Consider the following 27328-nt stretch of genomic DNA (forward strand, 5'->3'; position numbering starts at 1 on the left):
TTATTATTAATATTTAATAGAAATATATAAACCCTCCGACTGTGCTTCCCCTTTTTGTTGAGCAGTCCATTTCCCATGGCCTTTTGGACTACATTAGGACTGTTCCACTGCATGAAAAATAGGGGGAGTTATAATTCAACTAAGCGAATTTATTGTTGCTTTCAACTATTTCAAATATTTTTTGAATTACGATGATTTATATGGATTATATATGAATATCACGTCATCTTGTGTAATCAAAATATAAAATAATCGTCAACTATGTTTTTAAATGTGCCGTACACCCCCCAAAACGGACCGCCGCATTACGAAATTGCATCCTATTCTGAACTGTTTGATCTGAGTTCTACCGATTTGTTAAGTGTGTTAGCTACTTTCGACTTTTATGCTCTAGTTCACTTTAATTTCATAGATCATCACCATGTCGGTGGCATTTGCACCTCACAGGCAGCGTGGGAAGGGTGATATAACACCCGCTGGAATACAAAAGGTAATTCATCTTTTTAGCGCGTCTCAGAATGGAGGCAGTGGTATCATACGGTGCTAGCCGTTGAGCTAATCTGTGTAGCAGTGCCCATCCAAGTCCGACTGTGAATAGATCGGGAACAATTTTGCAGGGTCAAAGCGCGGTGAATATGAACCTCTGTGGAGTCAGGGCGCCACGTGTAGACGATGGGTCTTTTGTCGATTTGCCGAATAATTGTATTTCAAATGAATGGGGGCCTGCCGTTTTGTTAGCCAAGGACAGCTAGCTAGCAAGACGCGTCTTTTGTTAGCTAGAAACGCACACTCACATATTACTAAACGCCCCCATCCTCCCCGTTGTTTGCAAATTACCGCAAAAAACCCACCAGAAATCAAAGGGCCAGCCATATATAATCACACCGTGTCACTAATTGTACATTTTGTGTTTCCGCACACAACATAAACACGTGATATAAATCTCTGCATTTGCTGTTGCAGTTACTTGACGAAAACAACCAGCTGATCCAGTGTATAATGGACTTCCAGAGTAAAGGCAAAACAGCAGAATGTTCACAGTAAGTTGTTAAAATCTCCTCTTTTCTGTAGCAATTTTAAGTTCACATGTCTCAAAACCTGTACTGATGACTCTCCACCTGCACAGGTATCAACAGATGCTGCACAGAAATTTAGTGTACCTGGCAACGATAGCAGACTCCAATCAGAACATGCAGTCTCTCCTCCCTGCGGTGAGTATCAGTCCATACTGTGTGTTTTGTGTGAGGGGATTGTGTATATAACTGTGTGACCTCTCTGCATCATGAAATAATGTTGAGCTCTTGTTTTATCTTATGACCAATACAAGATATGTGGGTATTGGTTCAATTAAATCACCTTAAAAATAATAAAGGAACATTAATAAAAGGAACAATTATGAGCAAAGAGGTTGGTGCAATATTACATTTGTTAAGAAACTGTCATGTTGCACTAATACATCATGTGCTGTTTGTGCTATTTCCCACTCTAAATAACACTAAAAGTCTGAATAGATTAATTGTAAATGTATGTATTGATTTATTTATTTAATTTTTATGTCAAATCCAGTCCAGGTCTTGTATGAAAGGGAACCCCACCAGTTTAACAGATTGACATCAGTATGTTTGTCATGAAGAATATTACTTATCCTTTAAAAATAGTTGTATAATGTCTTCGGTGGTTCTCAAGGGAGCTTTTCAAAGTTGGAAAAATAACCCCAGTGATGCCAGAGTTATGGCAAGCGTACAAGGGTTTAATATCTTGCTTTTATATCTTGGTTCTGCTACACTTTTTTTTTACCGTTCTTTTTTGTGTAATTTGTATCGTGTAAGTCCCGCACCTTCATGGTTGTTCAATCCAAATGCACTGGAGTACTCCTCAAAGTGTCAGTGTTACCTGTTGGCCTGTTGTCGATGTTATTTATGGTTGCACCACCAGTTGAACTTGTTTTTTGCGCCTAAGTTTGCAAAAGGAGCATTTTTGGTTTTGCTTAGAGGCACGTTGTCTTCGTCATATATGTAAAGCTGCAGTAGATCCAACTGAAGTGACTGTTATTTAGGTATTTATAGTGTGTGCTCAGTTTGTTACATCTTTGTGCTTATAGGCTCCCACTGCATTTTCTTCAACACCGTTATTAGTCATTGATGATCCCTGGCTGTGACTATTCAGTCTAAGCTATTCAGTGGCTACATGTTGTACTGCATGCCTATTTATTTTCCCTTTTTAAATACACAGTATCTTTTAAAAGATTGTGTCACGTTTGTTTGATTAAGGTACTTCACAGTTGTTCTTGATTTTAATATTGCACACAGAGATCTTGGCTTTTATCTGCTTCTTTCTTGAGTTTTCTCCTTTGAGTGGCTCAGGCTCAGATGTGTTTCTAGCCAGCTGATGTGTGTTTTTGTGTTTGTGTTGTGCGCCCGCAGCCGCCCACTCAAAACATGCCCATGGGCCCTGGTGGGATGAACCAAAGTGGACCCCCCCCTCAGCCTCCTCACGGTCACAACATGCCCTCTGAGGGTATGGTCAGCGGTGGCCCTCCAGCCCCACACATGCAGAACCAGATGAATGGACAGATGCCTGGTAAGTGACCCCCCCCCCCCCAACTTCCCTCCCTCGTCTTTCTCTCTTTTTTCTTTCCCCTTCTTCTCCCTCAGTCCCTGTCTCACTTGGGTTGCCTAGCAACACCACAGAACTGTGAGGGAGGTCGCTCTGCTGAAGGATGATGTCACCCATTTGCCAGCGCTGGTGGTCTTGGACTTGTCCTTCGTTTGATCGTGGTTATCTTCTCCTCCTGAAGTATTATGTTTTGTTCGCTTGGTTATTGCTTGTGAATTTATACATTTCATTATGTTCTTAAAAAATATGGCTTGAGGGTTTCTTAAAGACACAGATATCTGTTCCACACAATGATTGTCAATTATAGTAAAAGACTAGGACACCATATTAGAAACCAGAGAATGTTGCAGCTACAAGATTGTTTTTCCACTGGCATGCTAATTTCCACTTAAAGGGACAGTTCATCCCGAAATCAAAATACATATTGTGAACATGGATGTCGTCCCTCTTGGCTGAGCTGTAACGTCAGCTAGCTCAGTGGTGCTAGGCAAGCTAGCAAAAGATGCATGCTTCCTTCTGAGGAATGATTTGGTTGGTTTTTCAAATGTATTTTTTGCCACAAGCAAAGTGCCATCTAGTTCCATGATATGTTCTAGAGAAGGCAGACATCTCTGTGGCCGATATCGCAAACAGTCTGCAACTCCCACCAAAGCAATCTAGATTGTTAAATAGCACTACAGGTAAGAGGTAAAACAGGTATTTTTGATTTTGGGGGTGAACTGTCCCTATGAGCTGTGCCATTCTGTTTCCTGGATTTTCATTCAAAGCTCTAACAGAGAATATGCATTTATGACAGCATCATGGTATCACTTGTCAGCTGGGCTTCACCATGATGCTTTCTACTCCGATCTGAAATAGCTAATACGTCTGGGGTGTATTCTGTCACTCGTGATGTGATTGGTCGCACCAGTGGAAAGTAATTGCTTTCATTTAAGATTATATGCTAGCCTAATATTTCTGAATGAGCAGCTGCAGAATGTGAATATGAGTTATTTAGATAGACTGCGTAAAGTTTGAATGTGTTTTAACAGCATTTCATTGTCACATTATTACTGGAGCCAATTACAATCATGTCTCCATCTTTGATTTATATTTTTTCTAAATCTTCAACTATATTTATCATCCTTAGTTGTTTGCCCCTGTGTTTTGTCCCCGTCAGATTAAAACTGAACAAATATAGCCTATTTAAAGTGTGACCTAAATGATTAATCAATGGACAACACTGAATGAGTCTTTACTGTAGAGATGTACGATATTGGATTTTTTGCCGATACCTGATATGCCGATATGTTGTAACTCATTTGACCGATAACTGATATCGATACATCAGTGTTTTTCCCGACCTAATTTTATTGATAATCACGTCTCCTCTGTAGTGGAATTAACATCATATTATGCATGCATACTCTTATCGTGATGGCCCACCAGCAGATGGAGACATGCTTGCTTTTCAATGTATGTATTATTTGTTCATTTTGCAAAACAAGAAAAAAGCATGCCATTTTAAAGCCAATATTGGCCGATACTGATGACATGCCAATATTATTGTGCATCCCTCCTTATTTCACTAACTTTTTGACACTTTACCCACTCTGACTCGTGCTTTTTTTTTTTTTAATAAGATAAATATGCACAGTCCGCGTATAAGCCGACATATACATGACAAATTTATCATAATCCTGCCGAGCTCCAGCAGCAAAGCTCACAATCCCAATTATTAATATCTCTATGTCCACCGGATTAAAATGGAGACTCTGCCTTTAATTTACCTGTTGCCATGGTGAATCGTAGTATGGGCACTCCATTGATGACACTTTTTTCATTCTCTGCGCATGAGCTTAAGTCAGAGTGAACATATTCAGAGTTAAATGAACTGACTCTGCTCATGAGAAAAAAAAGTCCCAAAAAGTTAATAACTTTAAAAATTATGGCGAAAAGGTAGTTTCTTGCAGAATTAAGATAAAAATACTCACAAACAAAAAAACACTTCTGGTTGCTGATAAGTGGTGCTTAACTTTTGATTTAACACTAAAAATTTAAACCCTCGGCACGCAAGTAGACAGATGCGCGACTCAGAGCAGCATGTGTCACTGACACCAGACTCAGAGCGCAGCGGACCGGTGGAAAATGTCACCATCAGCATATTATGTTACATCAATAAAATCTATTTTATCATTATTTTGAGTCACGTTGTTGAAAGAATTTAGTCGTCTGTGTTCAAGCAGGATAATAGGTCTCCATTCACTGCACGTCGGGCTTTCTATTTCCTTGTCGGAGATGGGGTTAGTGTTGCATTCAAGGTCCCCCAAAAAAACGGGAGAAAAAAAGGCAGAACATTCAGGAAAGAAAATTCACAATCGAATCCCTTGCCATCGCATGTGTTTTACGTATAGTGTTGGCATGGGCGTTAGTGACTTATTTGATAGAAATCTGTCTGCGTTTATATGTGAAAGAATCTGTTGCTTTTGTGGATAGATCAGCTTTAAATACTGAATAGTGAATGAAAAGAAGATGCAAACACAAATGAACTGGTTAGACAGGTGCAGATGATTTATAACCCTAACCTACTGTTTGGGTGAACCCCAAACCTCTAACACCAAGGTGATTGATTTTATTTTTCACTTGTCATTCCTGTTATAGAGAAGCACAGCCAACAGTTGTTCACACAGCAACACAGTGCACATATCACAACTTGATGGAAATTACACATAAGTATGAGTGCTAAATATTTATGTGTTTTTTGAAAGAGAGTCATGAATCATTTCTGCTGTTGTTTTCCAGGGCCTAATCACATGCCCATGCAAGGTCCCGGTCCAGGCCCCAACCAGCCCCCAAACATGCCCAGTGGCTCTATGAATATGCCCCCCAGCAGCCATGGCTCGATGGGTGGGTACAATCACACCGTCCCTTCTTCCCAGGGCATACCAGCTCAGAGCCAAATGAACATGACCCAGGGCCAGCCCATGGGAAACTATGGGCCTCGGCCAAACATGAACATGCAGCCCAACCAAGGTAAAACAACTCATTTGTTAGTTTCTCTTTGCTTGTATTGATTTGCAGTGCCTTATCGCCGGTCTCATTGGTGCTTCCTGCACCTGCGCTTGATAAGCCACATACTGCTTGTATGTTTTTTTTCTACCTAGTACAAGTTAGAGAGTTAACTCTTTGTTGGTGCACCACAGGCCCCATGATGCACCAGCAGCCTCCCTCTCAGCAGTATAACATGCCTCCTGGTGGTGGTGGACAGCACTACCAAGGACAGCAGAACCCAATGGGCATGATGGGCCAGGTCAACCAAGGGAACCACGTCATGGGCCAGAGGCCGATGCCGCCCTACAGACCCCCACAGCAAGGTACTCCCCTCAGAGTGTGTCTGTTAAGTGTGCAAGTCGTGAGTGTTGGTCTTTCTTCTCCCTAACCCGCCCTCCTGCATTTCTGACTCCTGTTCTTCTCAATTTCCTCTATTTCCACTTCTGTAGCTCACAGACATCTTGATGACTAAACATGTAACCTAAAGCCTCCAATTATCAAACTAGTCAAGTGACCAAAAGAAAAGCTTTCTAACAAGAGCTAGCGGCAAGGAATCCATCCTCTCCACTCTTCCCCTCACACAACCGATCCAACAACACCTTGAATCTACTTGTGTGTATGTTGTGTGTATGTGTATGTAGGACCCCCTCAGCAGTACCCAGGGCAGGAAGACTACTATGGGGACCAGTACAGTCACGCAGGACAGGGAGCCTCAGAAGGTAGGAGAACCCTCCAGTCACTTGGAGAAAATCAACCAAAAAAAAAAAAGAGCCCAAGAGTTGTGTTAAAACACAAATGATGCAAAGAGACTATGACAAAACCAATATGTCAGTTTCTTAATTTTCTGGGAAATCAAAGTGACTTTGGGCTCTATCAAAAAATCACAATGCGGCCTCTAATTTAAATGAAAAGATCCACATGCCAGAGTGCACCCTAAGCAGAAAGGTGCTGCAGTCCATGGATAAGTTAGCTCTAAACAGTCTGGTAATGCCATCCCCTGTAATTGCTCCACTTATTAAAAGACAAGTCAGGGACAGAGTCTTGTGTGAGTCTCAATGGCTTAAGTTGCATTAAGGTAAAATGTCCTATTCTCATTTAAAAATGCCATAATAGTTTTATAACTCCGTGGCATGCGACTTGTATGCATGTCTGGATCAGCAGGCAGATTATTCACGTTGTCAGTTTCCATTTAAGTGAAGCGGACGGCCGCTCTGTGTAGACACACAGATTTTGTGCACGCTGATTTGCAGAGACGCAGCGTCAGTGACTTATAAAGCAACTCTTATTGAGTAAAAATGCCACCACTGCATTATCCTCTAAATATAACACTTGATGTACTGCCAGTTTCCTCCATGTTGGTGTGTTATGGGGTGGTATTATTCCATTAGCAGCCACGCTGAAAGAACAAAGATCCAACTCCTTCTCTTTCTTTGTCCAATTAACATTTACTTATTTGTTGTTTGTTTTGTTTTGTTTATTTTTTTCTCTACTGACTACACTATTTTCCTTTTGCCCTTTCAAACACACGTGTTTTCCTTTCTTGAAGTAAAGACGGTCCAGCCATTTAAAAAAACAACACGAGTTCTTAAAGCACGGCTGGCTCAGAGATTGCTGTCTGCTTTGCTGTTGCGCTGTAGTTGTCAACTTGTTGCTCACATTTCCTGCCGTTGCCCCCCCCCCCCCCCCCCCCCCGCNCCCCCCCCCCACCCCCCCTGAAGGTAATGCCCAGTATGGCCAACAACAGGAAGCATACCAGCAAGGCCCTCCCCAGCAGCAGGGCTACCCTCCTCAGCAGCAGTACCCGGGTCAACAGGGCTACCCACCACAGCAGCAGGGTTACGGTGAGTTGCCTCCTCTGGAATATTCGTCCTGCAGGAGGCACTATCAGCTCTCTTTGGCTAGCTTTTTTTAACAGTTGAATACTAATTCCTCCTGAGTGAGTTGGTGGTTACTGCCCCTTGGAAATGTAACGGTGCCAAATGCATGTCAAGACATCATCAAGAGCAAGGAATTAAAGAACCACCTTAATGAATGGTTGGGGGATTGGAGCTTGGTGGAAGAGAAATTTAATCAGTATAGTGGTGGCTGGCATCGCATTAGCATTTCTCCTGGTGCTTTAGTTTGATATGACACACTGTTCTGAGGGAGTGGGAGAGGAGCTTTGGCTGATGGGTACAGACATTGGGCAAAGTGTGTGCAGACTGCCAGCCAAACATTTTATACTCCTTGCATTTTAGCACCTTGGATAGGGCTGAAAATAACGCTTATTTTCAACACCGATTAATCTGCCCTTTACTTTGTTGATTAATCGTTTTGTCAATTAAAATGTGAGGAAAATAGTGAAACATTATTGTTCTTGAGCACAAGATGACATCATCATATGTTGTTTTATCCAACCTACTGTAAAAAATCCGAAGCTAGTCAGTTTATTATCATGTATGACAAAGAAAAGCTTCAAATTCTCTGAAGTGAAACTCATGACACCAGAAAATGTTTGGCTTTTCTGCTTTAAAAAACGACCAAAACTGATTGATTGTCAAAATAGTTAGCTATTAATTGACCAATTGTTACAGCTCTAATGGTGAATAAATAGTTAAGCAATGTGTAAATATCCTAAAATTAGAAAATGTACGTATCAGTGAATACATGTGCAAGTTAAGTTGTATATGATTATGTTGGATTTTTTTTTTGCTGGAAGTGGTCGAACATTTAATCCTTGTTGAAACATTTCAAGACACTTACTGTAGCAGTCGCCACACCAGCAGCTTTTTTCAAGGCCCACACCCAAACTAGTACCACAACATGCAGCACCGCGACGTGTAGTACCGTACCCAACCCCGCCCCACACACACATATGAACAGTTAGCTCTGCAACCTGACCCTTGACACATCCCCAAGGCCCGACCCAAAACAGCAAATCCTATGATCACCATGGGCTGTTCAAATCATTTGGTAAGCAGGGTGTTTACATGTCTTTAAATGTAAGGCCTTAAAAAGTCTAAAATTGCCTTAAATTCAGATTCGAAAAAAATTCTCCAGCCTGACAAACCCAATGACCGTTTACAATCATTGGACAGACCCAAGATTTCCAGTAATAAATAGCATTTTGGACAGTACAGCAATGAGGTTTTATTTTCTATTTACATTAAATTTAAACTCACCCAGTTGTTTCCATTTTTCCTTACTGTTTGTTTTTAACTGACATCAGTATGTTTACTTGGAAAGAGCGCTTACACACACACACACACACACACACACACACACACACACACACACACACACACACACACACACACACATATATATATATATATATATATATATATATATATATATATATATATATATATATATAATGTGTATTTCCATTGCAGGTTTGGTCTTAAATTTCATATAAGGTGGTATAAAAAAGGTCTTAAATTTAAATTTGCTATATCTGTAGACACCCTGGTTAGGCAGCATGTTGAAAGTGATCATTTTGGGACATTGAATACATGTAAAACTAACATATTTTAAAACAAAGGTAATTAAGAAATACAATTTAATTAACGTTTTTGCTTATTTTTATAATATATAGCAGCAAATGTCCACAGTTAACATGCCTGTTAGCAACGCACCTGATTGAGCAGTCAGAGGATTGAAACATTAAAACATTTAATTATCATTATTTTCATTTTATGTATATATATTGATCATACAACACCTGCCATCTGACCTGCATGTTCTGTTTTTTTAAATCCAGAACTGAATCTAGGAATAAAATTAAGACAAAATGCCACTCATGTAGCACCTTCATTGCAGGTCACCTATCAGGTACTCAACCTGACTCAGCACCATACTTTGGAGCTCATGAATGTGCAAAAACAAACAAACCTGAATTTAAAAAAAAGTCTCTTAAGACTTAAGTTTGAACACTTAATTGACTTATCCTTATTCCACCCTTTATTTTGTAACTTAAGAGCATCCACAATAGCATCCACACTTTGGGATTTCACTACAAAGAATACAGAGTTAGTATTTAGGCTCCTGCAGCTCTTTGGTCTTTTTCTCCATCCCATTTTTTGGTACTGGAACTTTCCATCACTCACCCTCTGTCTGAGCCAGAGCTCATGTTAGTAATGAGCTAGCGGAGAGGCAGAGGCTGTGAGGTGAGATCCATCTGGCACACACACATGCCTTCTCTCGCAGGCCCCCACAAGGTTATGCTCAACAGCATAAGGCATTATGAGCTCCTAACGATGCTGCGTGGGCCTCATTTGACTTCAGCCACCGTCAGGCTTTGCGTGGTCCTCCACAGCACCTGCATAGATAGCTACAGCGTACGGGGGCTGATAAAGTGATTTTTTTTCTTCCCTTTTTTTTAATGAAGGCTGCTCCTCTAATGAAGACCAACAGAATCTTGATGCCTCCTTGCATTAGGGAACCACTGCCCGACTCCAGCCCGACTCACTCATTCTCATTCATTACTGAGTCAGACGTGGAGGCAGCCTAAACAAATGGGCCTGACGTATCCGCCATCCTCTCTCAGTCATCCATCAGCTTTTTTATTGCAGCCCATTAGTGATAGTAAACTAACAGGGATTCCCTAGAGTTCTCAGAGGAACAACTAGGAAACAGAAATGGTTAATGAGCAAAACTCGGGCCCTTTCCACACTGGGTTCTTTTGTTTGAGTCTAAACCTGAGTTTGATAGTCCCATCTATTTCTAAGCTGGTGACAAGACTGACAATAGGACTGTGTTAAGAGAAAAGTTCACAAAGGGCCTACCCCTTTTTTATCATGGGTCACTCATCAAGTTGGGTGCTAGTGTTGTTCACTGCTCATACATCAGTGGGTGCGTTTCCACCTCTTTTAATGTGCATTTTCAATTAAGTGGAAACACCACAAATTAGAATAAACCTTGAAATATCTCAAAAAGTTTTTCACTTGGTTAGTTGTATTGATAAAAGGTCAATGTGATTAAGTGTAAAGGAAAGGGTCAGCAAAAAAATAATGATGTAGTTATGCCGTAGCCTACGCACATTGCCTACATTGTTGTGAGCATTTATACTTGTGCAGTGGTGTGTCTGTGTCACTGCAGTTACACCTCCAAAACACTAGTCTGCAGGGGAGGTTTCTGCAGAGTGCTGTAAACTTTAGTTGATTCAGAACACACATTAAACGCACATTAAACACACATTAAACATGGCTTAACAGCGACAGTTACAAACACAAGTACACAAATCAGCTTCACTATAACTCGCAGCATTCACAGACAAACACTTGTCTTTATCTGGACACGTTTTCCCCACATGAATGTACAAAAAAAACCTGAGTTAAGTTTGAACACTTAATTGACTTATCCCTGTTCCACACTTTATTTTGTAACTTAAGAGCATCCACACTTTGGGATTTCACTACAAAGAATACAGAGTTAGTTAGCGACGAGCGGAGATTCCTTCTACTCATATAAAGCCAGGATAAATCACACACAAGACTTAAAATGCTATTTTTGTGGAGGATTTATTGTCTTCAGAATTTATTTTATTTTATCTGTGAAGTTAAAGTAAATAAAATCTTTGTTTCCACTGAGGGAAATGGTTTCAGCTTACAGAAATAGACAAGAGGTCTGCATGGCCGTGACGTGTAGTTACATTTCTGGGGAGCGGCCCATCAGGCTACGATGTAGTCTTTATGTAGACGCAGAGCCTACTGTGTCGATTCAGTAGATATATAAACCCCGCTTTATGCACACAGGGCTGTTACCAGAAATCTTCTAAGGGTCGTTTAAAACTCTCTACCTCTGTTATTATACATCCATTGTTTTCCTTCATTTGAGGTTTTACTAGTGCTCTACATGAACCAACTCCCAATATTATTTGCAATATTTGCACAGTAGTGGATGAAAAAGCACTTGAATTTTCTTTTGCCAATTTTCTGAAAATTCGGTTAAAATGTGAAACCTTATTGGTGTCGTACTTAGTATCCCACTTCCTAAGGGTTTGTTTGGTTGGTTGGTTTTTTGCATTAACAAATTTTTAAACCTCTCCTATATTAAACTAAACCCTCCGGTGTGAACAGTGCCAGTGTGGTGCCAGAAACCAAACCTGCTGTTGCTGACAGGTTAGAAGCAGCAGCTTTTAGAGCGTTTGTGTTGACTTTGCCCAACAGCATTTTCAAATTGCCTCTGTCAAACATACATGAATGTAAATCCAGCTGTCAATGTCTATCACAGGCCCCTCCCAAAGTGCCCCAGGACAGTATCCTAACTATCCTCAGGGGCAGGGACAGCAGTATGGGGCCTATCGCCCTCCTCAGCCAGGACCCCCACAGGGCCAGCAGCAACGCCCCTATGGCTATGACCAGGTGAGTATAACCACAGCACCAGACAGTCACAGAGACTTGTTGATACATAGGTCATAGTTTGTCCCCTAATGTGTTTGTTGCCAGACGTAGCTGTATGTAATGTGTAGTGAGAACAGAGACCAATGTAAGTCAAGTTAGAAGGTAGGATATTTTGCATGCTGTCATCATATTGAGGGGTTAAATCTGTTCTTCCTGAAAGAGTGTATGTAATACTGTTGTCTTTGACTTGTTAATTTGAGTCTTGGTTATATATCCTGGCTAATATGGTTTTGCCAATTCAGTGAAATATGAGGGCTATAAGAGGATTCTTCCTTAAACTGAATGTAAACTTGCTCTGGTGTTTAAAGGGAGATCTATTTGTTGCCCTGTATTTCCTGTGGTCTTATGTGGGAACCACAGCTACACTTTGATATCTTTATCTTTGAATATTCAGGGGCACATGAGGAAATAAAGACCCGGGGATTTGAACCCCTGACTAGCTCTGTAAGAAGCAAAGGTAATGGTTGCTGTGAAGACCTCAACGTTCAATCTAGACGTTTGACCACCTAGCCTTAATTTACATTTGTTATGTTTCTTCTGTCTCTCTTTTTTTTCTTTATCTTTTCTTCCATCTTTCTCTTTTTCTTTTCTCTTCTTTTTGTCCTACTTTTTATTTTGTGATTAACCAGGGGTCGAATTGTAAGTTATGAGGTCCAGAAACACAGCATGCTTAGTCCTACAGTGAGACAGCCAACAGCTTAGTGCTTTGGCTGCGTCCATAATCCGGTTTTAAATGACTATTGTGCTTATAACAGTCAAATGTTTGAATTGAAATGTTTTTGTATATCAGACTGTCAAAATCATAGCTTGTTTTCTAAATTTACTTCGACCCCTGTTTAGAAAATCATCACACAAGTGTCCACTATTGAATAAGGAATATCTTGTGTCCTCAGCCATGTTGCTGCTGAAACCTGAGGTATAAAGTTAGAGCTGTCAAGTTGTGAGGCCATGCTGCCACCTGCTGGTCAATACCAGCAAATGCAGCCATATATCATGGTTTGCATTATGATATGGTTGAAACCACAGATGTTTGTTCGTATCCTACTGAGATTTGTGAATAAAAGCTTTACTCTGCTTTCTCTGAGAAGGTCAGTAACATGAGTCTGTCACTTTTCTCTCCACAGGGCCAATATGGAAATTACCAGCAATGAGAGATGGTCACAGCAACCCACACAGCTCTGTTCTGATCTCTGTCTGAGCTTTGACCTCTGGTCAGCAGCTAAGCAGACTTTAAATGATGGTTGTAGCTCACTGAGATTCCCTCAGACACGAACATACAACACTCGAAAATACAAGATAACGTTTCCCCCCCTCTCTCTCTTTGGGCTCTTACTTGCCTAAAAAATTGTATTCTGTTACATCGACTTGATAATGTCAAAGTCCATGACTCACCCTCTGGTCCAGTATGTCTCAAAGCAGCAATGCCTTAAAAATGGAACTGCCTTATCCTTTAGCATTGCAGATTGTGAAATGGGCTAACACAAATTTTGGATATCAGAGATGATTTAAATGTACAGTTTCAATCTACTGTGGTGCATTGTTTCTCTGTCCTTCAGCTCCTTGTTCATAAGAAGCAATAATGCCAGCAGTAGGGAAAATGTGTGGGGGCTCGGAGATGAAATAATGCACCAGACAAACTTCCCGCTAGGCCATGGTACGTGTCTTGATGTATGTGATGATGTACAAATATATTTTATGCTTTTTAGATCAAGCTAACTTTGTATAAGACATTGGAAACTAGTACTAAAGCTGTGTTGTTTATTTCATGAAGTGTATGTGTCAATGTTTTTTTAAATGATGATCCCATCCAGCACATTTTTTTTTTGTGTGTGTTGAATTGTGTAACTATACAATTGGATCTGCTACGTCAGCGACATGGGCACTGTGTGAATTCTTTGTGTAAAAACTTTCAGTGACATGCACGGAAATTCCTTGAAGGACAAATACGAACATCATGCTTGGAATTTGAACATGCTCAATGTCTGACCACACGCAAAACAGTTTCCGAGTTTTAAAAAAATCGATATGAAATTTCAATCTTGATTTGTTTTTTTTTTTGTTTTTTCTTAACCACATAACCTGACAGAATAATGGCAATCAGCCTTTATTTGACCCATGTGCCCGAAGAGGTGATGTGTAGCAGATGCTGCTGCAAATTGTAAGTCAGTGCTCTCTGGAGCTTTTTTTTTTTTTTTCTGTACAAGCACCTCAGTCTTGTCCGATGACTGCAAATTGGTGAATGGGAAAAATTCGTATAATAAATATTTCTGACAAGTACATTTTTTTAACGTCTTGACTATGCTGGAATCCCCTTTTCCCTTTGAATAAACGTCTAAGTTGATGTCATTCAAATAGTGTTGTGTGTGAATAATAAAGATTGTTACTGTCAAATATGTAACATAAGATGTGAAAATAATGTTCTCAAATGAATTCCTTAATTTCACAGTAAAGACTGGTTGTGCAGTTTTATATCACTGGCTTGATATCTGTTTTATGGTGCATACTTTATTGATCCCATATGTACAGCGGCGTAAAGAAGAGGAACTCATTGTCCTCCGATATTGTTTATATGGCTGTTTTAATATTTGGCATCCTGCACCCCATTCAAGTGGTCACATTTGTGTCATGGCAATGTATAACTGTACATTACAATAAATTGGAAGAATCTTTAATATATTTTTTGACTTGTGTTATTTATAGCATTTGAGCTTTTTTGTGGCGATAGAATCACTCATCATGGCGACAACATAAACAAGATGTGCACTATTGGTGCCGTCATAATGTGACAGTATGATATAATTGTTTTGTCTTCATCCGCTATCTGGTAATCAGTTTCCAACTGATAATGACCCTGCACCGCTCAGCAGCATGTCTGCTTTGTCCAGATGCATCCAGAGAGGTCCAGAGCACATTTACACCCAAAATTACCTTCCGTGTCCCTCTTTCCCCTTCTGCTCCCTCCAGAGAGGGAGAGGGACTACCTGTCACATTGGGGGGAGTGATACAGATGGTACACCAGATGTGTGGCCGAAGCACGTGATGGGAGAGTGGTGTTGGTGTTAAGAGGGCCACAGACTGCTTGGGTTGCCTTGGTGCAGATGATGAGTGTGTGTATACGTGTGTGTGTGTGGGTGAGTGCAGCAGAAGTGCTTTAAGAAAAGAGGCAAGTGTGAACTTTTTAAGTGTGCCTACGTATAAAATTTGTATGTGCATTCGTGTACCCCCGCTCAGGTTTAGTGGCATCTCCTAGTCACCCCACCATCCTGCTGCTCCACAGCTGGCCGCCCCACCCTTCCCAGCTGCCACTGGGGCTCCCCCCGGCCCCTTTGCTTGGCAGAGCTGGCGTTTTGGGCGCTCCCCCACCAGTCCTCCCTGGCAGCTGCTGCCCTCAGCTGCGCTCTCGCAGACGGTATTGGGGTCGGACAAAGTCACTCCTCCTGTGACTGTGTCTGGGGCCGTTGGGGGAGGATGAAGAGGTGGCAAGGAGACTCTTACCTCCTCTGAAAGATCTCCTTTAAATGCTCATGAATTTAAATTGATGGACGCAGAGCTGAAAGTTAGGCAGTGGAGGAATTCTGCTTGGATTTCTGTTATGCAATTTAGTATTACAAAGTAGTCTTGCAAAAAAAGATGTCTTTGGCTGTGTACTTGTAAATGAGTTATTAGAGAAAGCTTACAGGAGAGCATCACTCCATGCATGTTCTAAGATGGTAAGGCAAATAGTGAAGTGGCAGCATCATTTAAGAGGATGATTATCTTGTTCAATATTTTGATAATTATAATTCAGGGCACCTTTCAGAGGAGGCTCCTAACCACTGAGGGGAAAATGACATTGTGATCATAGCTGGCAGGCAAGATGTGATCTCTCTCTCTCCCTGTCCCTCTTTCTCTCTTTGCCACTAACTCTCCCTTTCACTCTCTCATACCCACACTCTCAGTGTGACAGAAAGTCTATGGGGAGGTATAAGAGGTAGTTATGGGGGGAATGCAGCAGCCTCCACAGTTTAATTGGAGATGTGTCACACTAAATAAATGGTGCAAAAACAAGCGCTGACTGGAGGCTTGAGGGAGGGGCCCTGGGGATGCAGCCTGTTTTATTGGGCAGGAGCTTTGCACCGCTCCAGGGTGAAACGGGGCTATGCACTGCTGAGATACCCTCCAACCACCAAACCACCAGGCCTCCAAAAGACTACTGTGGAGGAAAAGACAAAGGCATTCATTTCACTCCGCAGAAAACGCATCTTATTGGCGCCGAGGAGAAGGTGTGGGTGAACTTGGCGACCCGATTGTTCCTCCTCCAATAGGGGGCATATCATCGTCCTCATCTGCAATTTCAATTTCTGCACACTGGCAAGCAAATCCATAATTGTAAAATCTCGAGCAAACGCTGTCTGCCTCACTTGCTCCTAGATCTTGTGGATGTCAATTTATGTTTTGAGAAGACGGCAGCCAACAGCCTCCAGCCAATCCCATTTCCCTGTGTAATCCATACATGACCTCCAAGTTACCAGGAGAATGTGTTTTCCAATATTCTATCAATGTTGATATAACTGTTGTCTCGCTATGCTCATGCCGTGTGTGTGTGTGTGTATGTGTGTGCACCTTAGATTCCAGAGTTCATGGCACGAGTTTTGATTTACCTCTACAGTGTGCCGCAGTAATTGGATGTGACACCATTCTCTCTGCTCTCCCTGGGGGATATAACAGGAATCTGACTATTATGGCCCCAGTCATGAATATGTCACGACAGCTGCAAACAAAGGCCGGCGATTTGGATAAGACTCCTCTGTATGTTGTCTCTGCGCTGATATATGAGATAAATGCTGCAAGGGTAAATGAGTTTTCTGTAAAGCAATTTGCAGTGTTTACAAAGAATGATTAATTGCCATTGTTTGGGAAAAAAAACTATGGTAGAGACAATGTTCAATATTACATGTTCATCATTATGCCTGCCAGATACATACTTGCCTCACAGATATTTGTGTAAGCTATTATATCTAGTTTCAAAACAACTGAAAAGATTTTTTGGACCTGACATACGCAAACAGGGTGATCCCCTAGAAAGACATTGTTTTGCATGCATCTGATGTGCGCTGCTTTGTTTAAATCCCATCGTTTGTTGAGGGTTTAGCCATCAAATCAAATTGAGTGTGCTGTTTTGTATGTGTTCTAGCCTCATAAAAAGTAGTCTCTGAGTGAAATAGCAGGTATGCTGATATCAGTATTCCCACAGCCTGCATAATTGCTGTAATTTGCTTTCCCTTTGGGTAATCTGTAAACATGGCTGTTTTGATGTTTTTGGCATCCTCCATTGGCTGAGCTCTCCACTCCTCCAGTGGAGCCCCCATCCCAGCCCAGGGTGACACAAATAGATCCTTCCCCAGAAGGCGCACGTAGTTCCACATGGGCACAATCAATACAACCCAGTCGTCACTGGAACTGTGGCGGTATTAAAAGCACCCCGTGAGCTGGTTCTCACCACGCCGGCGTTTTAGGGAAATAAAGCTATTGATCCTCCGGGGCCTCTGGTGGAGCATTAACCTGGGCCCACAAATTAGAACGTGCTCATCTGGACACATCTGCCTGCAATGTTCCCAAAAAGCCAGTCCCAGGGAGAGAAAAGGAGGGCTGTGAGGCCTGCTGCGTCCAATGATGAGTAGAGCGCTACTTGACGTCCATGTCGGAGCGGGGGAGGTGTCTGGATGCCCAGGACTTCCATTAGAGGCCCAGGATGGTGGCATGGGTCGATGTGGTAAGGTTTGGTTGGGGGTACTCCATCTCAGATCAGTGTGGTTCCTTCCCCCTGTTGTAGAGGGAGAGGGGGCTGACCCACAGTAAACCTAAGCTCCTGACTGGAAGGACAATGAGAGAAGGGGCTGCTGCTTCCAACGCTTGCTCCAGCCGTGTCAAACACTTTGCCTCTTTCGTATAATTTATATCAAAAACCAGATTATACACCATTTTCTGTCGTTACTTCACAGCAGAACCTTTCAGATGTTAGATTTTCACTGTAAGGCACACTGCCAGCAGTAAACATCCATTGATTTATCACCTTGTTTGAAATATTATGTATCAGAAGGCTTGGATTTACAACAACAGTAAGCTGTAATTTACATTTCCAGATAACATTTTTATTTGTCTGCAAAACCTAGAATTACACTTTCCTCCATGGACACCATAAGGCTATCTGAGCCATTGATTCTGATGTATCACTTGCTGGGGTGTCATACAAGTCAGTAATTATATTTGACTAGGAGATCAGAGTCTGGATACGCAGAGATAGAAACACAAACACAGTTACGTGCATCTACGCACACAGACACAGTTTTAGCCGAGGCCTTCTTGATTGTTATTCCTTTATTTTAACCCTATCTTCCCGACAACAACCCACCTGTATGACTCGTGACCCCGGCCTGACCCCACTTGTTTTGACACAAAATATGATTTAAAGGAGCAGTGTGTAGGATTAAGTGGCAACCTGCTGAAATGCAACCTGTTGAAATGTCTCCTGTGTTCCAAATGGGAACTCCTGGTTAGAATTCCTTCAGTGTTCAGTGCTTAGAAGGTTTGTACTGGGAGCTGAATTATCCACAGAGGTCTCTTCCTCTTCAACACAAACAAACCCTTTGATTCAAACCAGCAAAAACACTAAATGAAGCACTGTCATGTTAAATTTAACTGTTTCTTGGACATTGCCCAGCACAGACAGGTCGCTTGCCCAGCACCTGCTAATGTGTGCTCACTTTTTTTCTCTCATAACTTAAGATCCAGTCGTTCAGAAGGTTTTTACCAGGAGCCGAATTATCCACAGAGGTCTCTTCCTCTTCAACACAAACAGACTTGGATATTCAAACCAGCAAAAATGCTGAATACAGCAGTGTCATGTTACAAATCACTGTTTCTTGGATGTTGTTTGGTGCGTCACAGGGGTCGCTAGCCCAGCACCTGCTAATTTATGCTCACCTTTTTTCTCTGATAACTTAAGATCAAGATGTTCTGAAAATTTCTACCAGGAGCCGAATTATTCACAGAGGTCTCTTCCTCCCCAAAAGAAACAAATCGGGTGATTAAAACCAGAAAAAACACTGAATAAAGCAGTGTAATATTACAAATTACTGTTTCCCAGATGTTGTTTGGCACATAGCAAACAGGTCGCTAGTCCAGCACCTGCTAATGTGTGCTCACCTTTTTTCTCTCATAACTTCAGATCCAGTCGTTAAGAAGGTTTTTACCAGGAGCCGAATTATCCTCAGAGGTCTCTTCCTCTTCAACACAAACAGACTTAGATATTTAAACCAGTAAAAACAATGAATAAAGCAGTGTCATGTTACAAACTACTGTTTCTCAGATGTTGTTTGGCAAGTCACAGACAGGTTGCTAGCCCGTAACCTGCTACTGTGTGCTCACCTTTTTTCTCTGATAAGTTAAGATCCAGACGTTCAGAGCATTTTTACCAGGAGCTGGATTATCCACAGAGGTCTCCTCCTCTTCAGCACAAACAGACCTGGTGATTCAAACCGCTAAAAACACAGAATAAAGCAGTTTCACATTGAAAATCTACGTTTTTCTGATGCTGTTCTGTTCGTCGCAAAGGCTCTGCTAACTACGGTGGCTACTGCAAAAATGAAAATGGCTATATCTAGAGTCAGTGTTTGGTGTGCGTGTTCTGAGCCACTGTCGAAACAACATGGCTGACTCCATGGACCTGCTCCCTATGTAAATATGAACAGCTTATTCTAAGGCAATGAAAAAACAATTCTTATTTTCAGGTGATTATACTCTAAATAAACATACTTATTATATTATATTCCATTTCTGTCAATATATTCCCTTAAATCCTACACGCTGGACCTTTAAGTATGAATTTCCCAGTTTCATTTTCACCTGTGGACCATATTTAAATGTCGCACATTGACTGGATTCTGGAGAGCCGTCCTATACTTGGGAAACATTTGCATGATTAGTGTTTATTCATCAAGAGAATCCATGTATCTCTCCTAACAACACATTTCACCAGCGACGCTCACACAGACAGAGACACTCTGGAAACTTTCCCTCTTTTTTCTCAGCCTGCCCTACCAGTGGGAAGCCTGGAAGTTCTCTGCCCCAGTTCTCCATGTCCTTGAGAGTTGTGCCTTCGGGCCGGGGCTGGTGGGGTCCCGCGGTGCACAATGTGTGCTTCTCACTCAGGCTCCCGCTGTACTCCGCCGCCCCTGCATGGCTCTGGAGAGTTGCCAAACTCTGAGGGGTTGTCCGTGCGGGTGGGGGAGCACGCATGTTACCACAGAACTGCTCCAAACATCTCACTTCCTTTCCCCATGACAGTCGACCGGATATAAATCACTTTCCTGGATTGGCCGACTACAATGGGATGCTTGGGAAGATGTTGTTATGAATAATCAGACTAATTGCAATAAACAGTGTGAAGTGATGTGCAAATGACTGAGGATCTTGTTTTTCCACATCCTGCTTTTGCAAAGGTTAAACCATAGGGTAGAGAGTGTGATGCCAGCCTGGTGAAATCAACAAAAGCCTTTGTGAGATTTGAAAGAAAAGAAGAAAAGGAGATTATTTAACTTTTGTTTGATGATGAGATTAACATAAGAAAAGGAAATTATAGAAGGATGGTCATAATTTGTAGCTGTATGTGTTTGACAAATCTCTTTATATTTTATTCAGTACATATGCAATGTGTTTCTTTTTTTTGTAATTAATATGGATATTGGCCGACAGCAAAGATAAAGATCCATTTTCTATATTTTGTCCTTGGATTGTGCACTCAGGGAATTCACTCCCCTTTTTCTCTTTCGTTTCCCTGGCTAAGGCATGGGGAATTGGTGGGATAAGAGGCTATTCCCTAAATAGCCCATGGCAAGAGGTATCCTGATTAGCATGCTGCCTGCTCTCTGGCAGCAGTCCTCCAGGCCACCAGCGCTATCACTTACGTGCTGTTTGTATTTGTAGTTGATAGTGTGTGCTGTTATAATTGGAATGAGCTCAGGAACCTCGTTTGCTTTTGATCCGCTGCCAGCCACTCAGAGTGCTAGTGGGCCACAGCTCTCACCTCAACACTCCCAGTGGATTATGGGAAACTGCAACGCTTATGTTCTAAAAAGCGCCTGACAGCATCTCACTCAAGGTCGAACAATACAATGGTAAGTGTGGGGAGTGGAACAAAAAAAAAAGATGGAGGAAAAAGTTGAACAGATATTTGATGTAACACTGGATATTGAGTTGGAAAAATGGTACTTCAGACTCGTGAAACTAAGAGGCAAATATCAAAGGACCTGTATGATTGTTTGGGGTACTTTCAATAACACACAAGGATATGTTGGAATTATAACTCTCAGAAGAGCTTAGCGTAAATCTGAATTTTTATAGACAGCAAGCTGAACTTGTGATAGAGGCCTACAGGGTGCATCCACGCAGTCAAACATAAAAACACAACAGAGGCCATTTTAACAGCAGACCTTTTGACTTGTCAGAGTAGAAAAAGTAACTGGTGCATCTGTTTACAGTGCAACCAATTGGATGCATTTTTGAGAGACAGTCATCGTCAGCGCCAACATGAGTTACTGCTTCACAATAAAAGCGACCATGTGTTTTGGCCTGTGGAGTAATGTTGAATTGCATTAGAAATAACTTCACACAGTTGCTGCAGCTGTGAGAGAGTAAACTGCAACAGTAAGGCTGATATCAATAAGATAAAATTACAAACTGTAACATTAGATTATGTGCTGCATTGTGTCTTGTGAATCCCTTGTGTGGTAATTTGAATCCAGTGCGGGAATTGCAGACTCTGTCACTAACAATGAACACTACTGTAATGAGAGGTAATACAGGATGCTATTGGTAAAAAAAATACCTACCATAAATACTCAGTATAATAAGATTTCATCAAAATCGAATTAATATTACAACTGTATTCTTTGTTAAAGGAGCTCTAGATGATATTCAAAGCATTAATGAAGCAACAAACCTTCGCCATGTAAAGACACAGTGAGGTAATGGTGTGCTGAGCAGAGAATGAAGTTACCTGACCTCTGTGTGTGTTGTGATCTGAGCTTCTCTGTCTTTTGTTGTGGTAGACGGTCTGGCTGCTGGTGCATATAAGTGCATGTGAGTCCTGTGTGTGTATCTCACTGGCTAGCTAATCACCACTTCTCTGCACTGCGCTCATATGATGGTTACAGCTGAAATCGGGACGGCGTCATCGCCGAAACATAGCACCCACCAACCCCCAAATGAACACATGGATGTATAAAGAGAACTGGATACAGCATTGGAGGCGGGGCTCCATTCATTCGTATTAACCCGATGCAACAGTACATACTTTTTCAGGGCAGCTGCAGTACCTACTAAAAGTAAAAAGACAAAGTATGCCATTTGGAATGCACACCAGATATCTGACGTATGAAGATACCGGGATCTTCCAATCGTGGGGCCCATACAGCAAGCGCACTAAGTACTTCCGCCAGCCAAGCAGCTATCTTCCACCAGTTGAGTGGCTACCTTTCAATTTAGCCCTCTAACTTGAATAGGGATGAAAGTGATCGAAATGTTATCGGCCCGAGTGGATCAAATCCTAATAGTGAAACGAATTTTTCACGGGGGCTTGTGACACTCAAAAAATGTATCCACTGATTTACAGATTTTTACAATTCAAGTGGGGGAAAAAGTCTTTTTGGGCCTCATGGCATCATGTGACGGACCCAGACGTTGTAATTCCACATTTGGCCACTATGTAAAATTGGCTTCAAATCCTGGTGCTTCTCCTGCAGGCTTGGGTTGTTGCCGTTGTTAGCGCTGTTTGCGCTGTTAGCATGTCTGGAGCCCCGCCTCCAATGCTATATCCAGTTCTCTTTATACATCCATGTGTTAATTTGTGTTCATTTGAGGGCTATGCTCTATGGGCCTCATGAAGCAGAAGATCCAGGTAACTTCATACCTCAGAAATCTAGCTTTTTTGGCTTCCTGCACCACAAACCAACGTTAATAAATTTGAACAGGGCCCCGCTTCCAACGCTGTATCCAGTTCTCTTTATACATCCATGTGTTCATTTGGGGGCTATGCTTCTGCGATGACGCTGTCCCAATATCAGCAGTACCATCGTATGAGCGCAGTGCAGGGAGGCGGTAATTAGCTAGTAAGTGGGATACACACGCAGGACTCACATGCACTTATATGCACCTTCGGCCAGACCGTCTACCACAACAAAAGACAGAGAAGCTTGGATTACAACACACACATATAAGTCTGTTTCTTTACTTTGCAAATAGCTGTTAGCATTGTTAGCTGCTAGCTACCGGATCGAGCCGTGTGCAGACAACCTCTGATTCATAGATACACTCTGAATATCATATAGAGCTCCTTTAACATTGTCACAGCTTTGCTCTATCCAAGTGTCCCAGTAAGCCATGACAGTGTGATAGCCAGCGTGCACAGTACCAGGACCATGAAACTGAAGCTGCTAAATAATCCAGCCATCATTATTTTACTATTAACACCTATCTCACGATGATATGTAAAAACTGAAAATGGTCCTTAACCGCAGGACTCAAACACTAACTAAACACATCGTAACTCTGTGATTCAATAGGCACAAGCTAAGTTTACTTTCCACAGTATTACTCATCTGGACCTCATCAAGAACTAAAATGTCAGATCTGAAGAAGACTCTCGATTGATGTATGCTTGAGGTTCATTTCCTCTCGCTCCATGACATTTCTACAGTTTGATCTGCTGGCTCAGCACTTTTCCAGAGTGGACCAACTCCAGGGATTTATGGGAGTTTGATGCTCCCTCGCTGCCAAATGCCAGCAGGCCAATGAAAAAAGATATCTGAAACTCCTAAGCTCAATATTTAATCAAGCGCTGGGTTACATTTGCTGTTTGATTAGGTAAGAGAATTCCACCTCCCAGAGTCTTTGATTGCTTTGAAAATATTTGGCCAAAAAATTAATACTCCTCTTTGAACTGTGTGCTCTCAGCACTAATGTCTCAGCACCGGTAAGAGTTTATAATTGTCACGGCTACATTTGTACTGTATTCTGTTATAGATGGCACTGAGTCAGTTTTTCATCTTCCTCTACTTCTTCTCTTTCGTCTTCTTCCTAAATTATTATCATTGCTACCATTATTGTTCCCATTATTATCAGTGTTATTAATGTTGCTGCTTTGTTGTTGTTGTTATTGTTGTCCCATTCAGCAGCATCATTATTACCATGTTTTTTGACCACGAGTCCATCTTGTCGCATCATAATCATCTAGGACTGCGGAAATACACCTGAGAATAACCCTGATGAGCTTGTTCCAGGAGGGCATTACCACTGGTTAAGTACAAGCACCTGCTAAAATATTGGCAATTAGGACATAATTAGCTGCTAATGTATTTCTAATCCGAAGCGGGCCATAGATTTGTCTTTTTTTGCGTAGACTCCCTTTTTTAATGTTCTCCGTTGTTATTGTTTTCCTCAGGTATTTGTATCCCGAGAACATTGACTAAGTGCCCTAGTTCATCATATGCAAATGGCTTATTAATTACACATGCATTATGCCCGTATTCAGAAGACATCAAAGGGCCTGCGAGTCTTCAGATGGTCCCCCTCTGTACCACACTCAGGTTACAAATGCCTGCGTGTGCACTTTCCTGCATGCCTTTTCGGGCAGAATAACTACATCCTCAATTAAAAATTTTCACAGGAACCTCTTTTTTTTTTTTCGTGCCTTCTAATATTTGAGAAACACCTCTGGTGGTCTGTGGTTGTTTGGTAACTGCAAATTGCAAATAATCATTTGAGCCTAGATTACATAGCACTATTAGAAAGCAGCAAGACTGAGAGTGAATCTTTGTAGCAAACCAATATTTGATTTACTAAATTAGAAAAGCCTATAGTCGTTTAGTGTATGACCTCACTAAGTTGTACCAGATCTTTCCATTGATCAGCTCCTTGATCACCATAATAGTGTTTTGGTATCAATGCCGCAGCCAGAGCCTCAGACATTTCTGTTCTGTGTCTGCATGTTTGCTCAGTCTATTCCTCCCTGGTGAGTTCTCTGTTAACGACCCATACAGCAGGTGTCAGAGTGTGATTTATACAACCTATAATGCCTCACATTGATTAGCAATAGAGCTCTAATGGGATCCCAGCTCTCAAACTGGGGTTAAAAAGAAAAAAAAAGCATTGCGTACCACACCTTCTTAGTGCTGTTCTATATCATTATGCATCCTATTTTTGCATGAATATCAGCAACCCAACCTGTCCAATGAGACGGTGCAGAGGGAGTTTGTGGTGTGCAATCACTGTAACCCTGGGCAGTCCTCTGTTATCTGTCTCTGGTGGGCTGCTCTGACTGGGTGCTGCTAGCATAATTAGCACAGCACTCACTTTGATGATAAAATGGGTAATAGAGCATTCCTTCCCTCCCCTGCCTACCTGATTTTACCATCGTTTATTGATCTAATTAAAATAATTCTGCTGTTAATGGTGTGATTTTTTTGTTATGGAAAGGAAGTTTTGATTACAGACACTTAAAAAGATGACGTGTGCGAGCGCGTCTGCTGATAATGAGAGCAGAGACACTCAGAAGGCTTTTAATTTAAAGGTAGATTTCTTGAATCTGTTTAGAGATATTTCTTTTTGAATTAATGCTTGGTGCTGAAAATAAATGTCCTCTGATAAAATGTGCTCTAACCACTCAAGACAGCTGAAAAAAACCCATCTCTCCGTCAAGATATTGCAAATACACAGACGTGCTGTGGATTACTGATACTAATGTAGAGCTACATTTTTCCTCCTCATGTATAGGAGTGTATGGTGTACATCAAAGCCACCAGGTGGGGCTGATTCTTTCACAAATGAATCCCACTTTTGGCATTTTTGTTGAGAATCACAGCAGAAAATGCTTAAATGAGGTGTTATTCTATGGCATTTTTGTATGGCACCTCCAAAACTATCATTTCTCATTAGGAGACCAAACTGTTTGCGGTTGTCCTCATTACTAAAAAGATAGAGCTCTACCCCCAAAGGTAACTTCATCAACACCAGAGACAAATCTATCTTAGGTGCTCTATTTATATTTCTGACTCACTGCCACAAAGATTTATTCTGCACTCCTGTCAATCCATCTCTCTAATGGGCAATGGCATCCTTTTTAGTTTAGATAGCTGGTGTGTGTGTCTGAGGGTGCGTGTGTGTGTGTACACGCACTCGTGCACATTCTTTAGCACCAGGATTTTTTTTTTTTGTCAGATGTGCACACAAAAACAAGTACCTCGAAGTCACAGAGCCCGTCTCATCTCTAAAGAGAGTCATCTTTAGATAGAGAGCTCAGATGTCATGTAATTAAGATGATAAAAAAAGCCCATTTGCCATTCCATGGGTTATTAATGTGGACTAATGATGCTCAGATCAACTATAAGATGTCTGCTTGTTATGGGGTTAATCTCCTCATTCTCGCAAAAGCCATAAAGATAAACATCTTTACACAGAAATGGGCTCATGAGAATCCCCTGAGAACCGCATCCCAACTTCATAAGAAAGTTTGAAGGACCAAAAATAAAACTGCTGTGCAGGCTTGCATGGTCATTTCTGCAAAATCTTGAGGCAAAGCTGAGCAATGTAAGCAGTGATAGAAAAAATAAATCATTTGATTCGGATCATAGATTATTTGTAATGCAGCTTCCATTAACAAATACATAATATACATGCACCACCCAAATAAAATACAAATGTAAAACGACATATTTTTGTAGTAAATACAGTCAAAATATAGTAAAACTTGTATTATATCACAACAGAGCTATAAAAAGCAAACAATTTGTCATTGAGCTACATATTGTTATTTTCTTTGTATGCATTAATTATGATTATTTATTACCTTTAGGGGAGCTTGCACTCCTGAAGTAAGACCGAATAAAAGATACAAAGTTTTGTCTAGATATTTAAGTTGTTTGTGAAGGTCACTGATATAAATTACAAATTTTAATCACTTCTGTTCCTCAAATGGATAAATTCATGAGGAGGAACCTTAGTTTCACCTGAGTGTATGGGTGGCAGAGCTCCTCCTAATATATCGAATGTGTAAATGTCATGCCTTCTGATGACTTTATCACGAATGCTGTGATCATTACATTGTCATTAGGTAGCAGACTTGGTTGCACCTCGTTAATGCACAAGCAATCTGAGGAGCAGCAGATAATGTTGTGTGGTGGTGGTGTTTAATGAGGGTCCGTATTTGCATACTGGCCTCCACCCCCACTTGCATTCCCACCCCACTCTCATTTATAAAAATAAAT

General features: G+C 41.4%; 1 protein-coding gene across 3 annotated transcripts; it reads left to right on the forward strand.

Annotated features, from left to right (window-relative positions):
- The first annotated feature begins 298 nt into the window (after window positions 1-298).
- Window positions 299-14705, forward strand: ss18 (SS18 subunit of BAF chromatin remodeling complex). Of its 3 annotated transcripts, XM_050033628.1 has the most exons (11): window positions 299-490; window positions 964-1040; window positions 1127-1211; window positions 2424-2580; window positions 5398-5628; window positions 5799-5969; window positions 6288-6365; window positions 7365-7487; window positions 11860-11990; window positions 12424-12486; window positions 13154-14705. In XM_050033628.1, exons 1-10 carry the CDS (start codon window positions 422-424, stop codon window positions 12439-12441), a joined length of 1140 nt encoding a protein of 379 aa, XP_049889585.1. In that variant the 5' UTR covers window positions 299-421; the 3' UTR covers window positions 12442-12486; window positions 13154-14705. The 3 variants fall into 3 exon arrangements, with proteins under 3 accessions (XP_049889585.1, XP_049889584.1, XP_049889586.1); XM_050033627.1 differs by lacking the exon at window positions 12424-12486; XM_050033629.1 differs by lacking the exons at window positions 6288-6365; window positions 12424-12486 and having other exon boundaries at window positions 302-490.
- The last annotated feature ends 12623 nt before the right edge of the window (window positions 14706-27328 follow it).

This window comes from Epinephelus moara, chromosome 21 (genome assembly GCF_006386435.1).
Source record: "Epinephelus moara isolate mb chromosome 21, YSFRI_EMoa_1.0, whole genome shotgun sequence".
NCBI lineage: Eukaryota > Metazoa > Chordata > Actinopteri > Perciformes > Serranidae > Epinephelus > Epinephelus moara.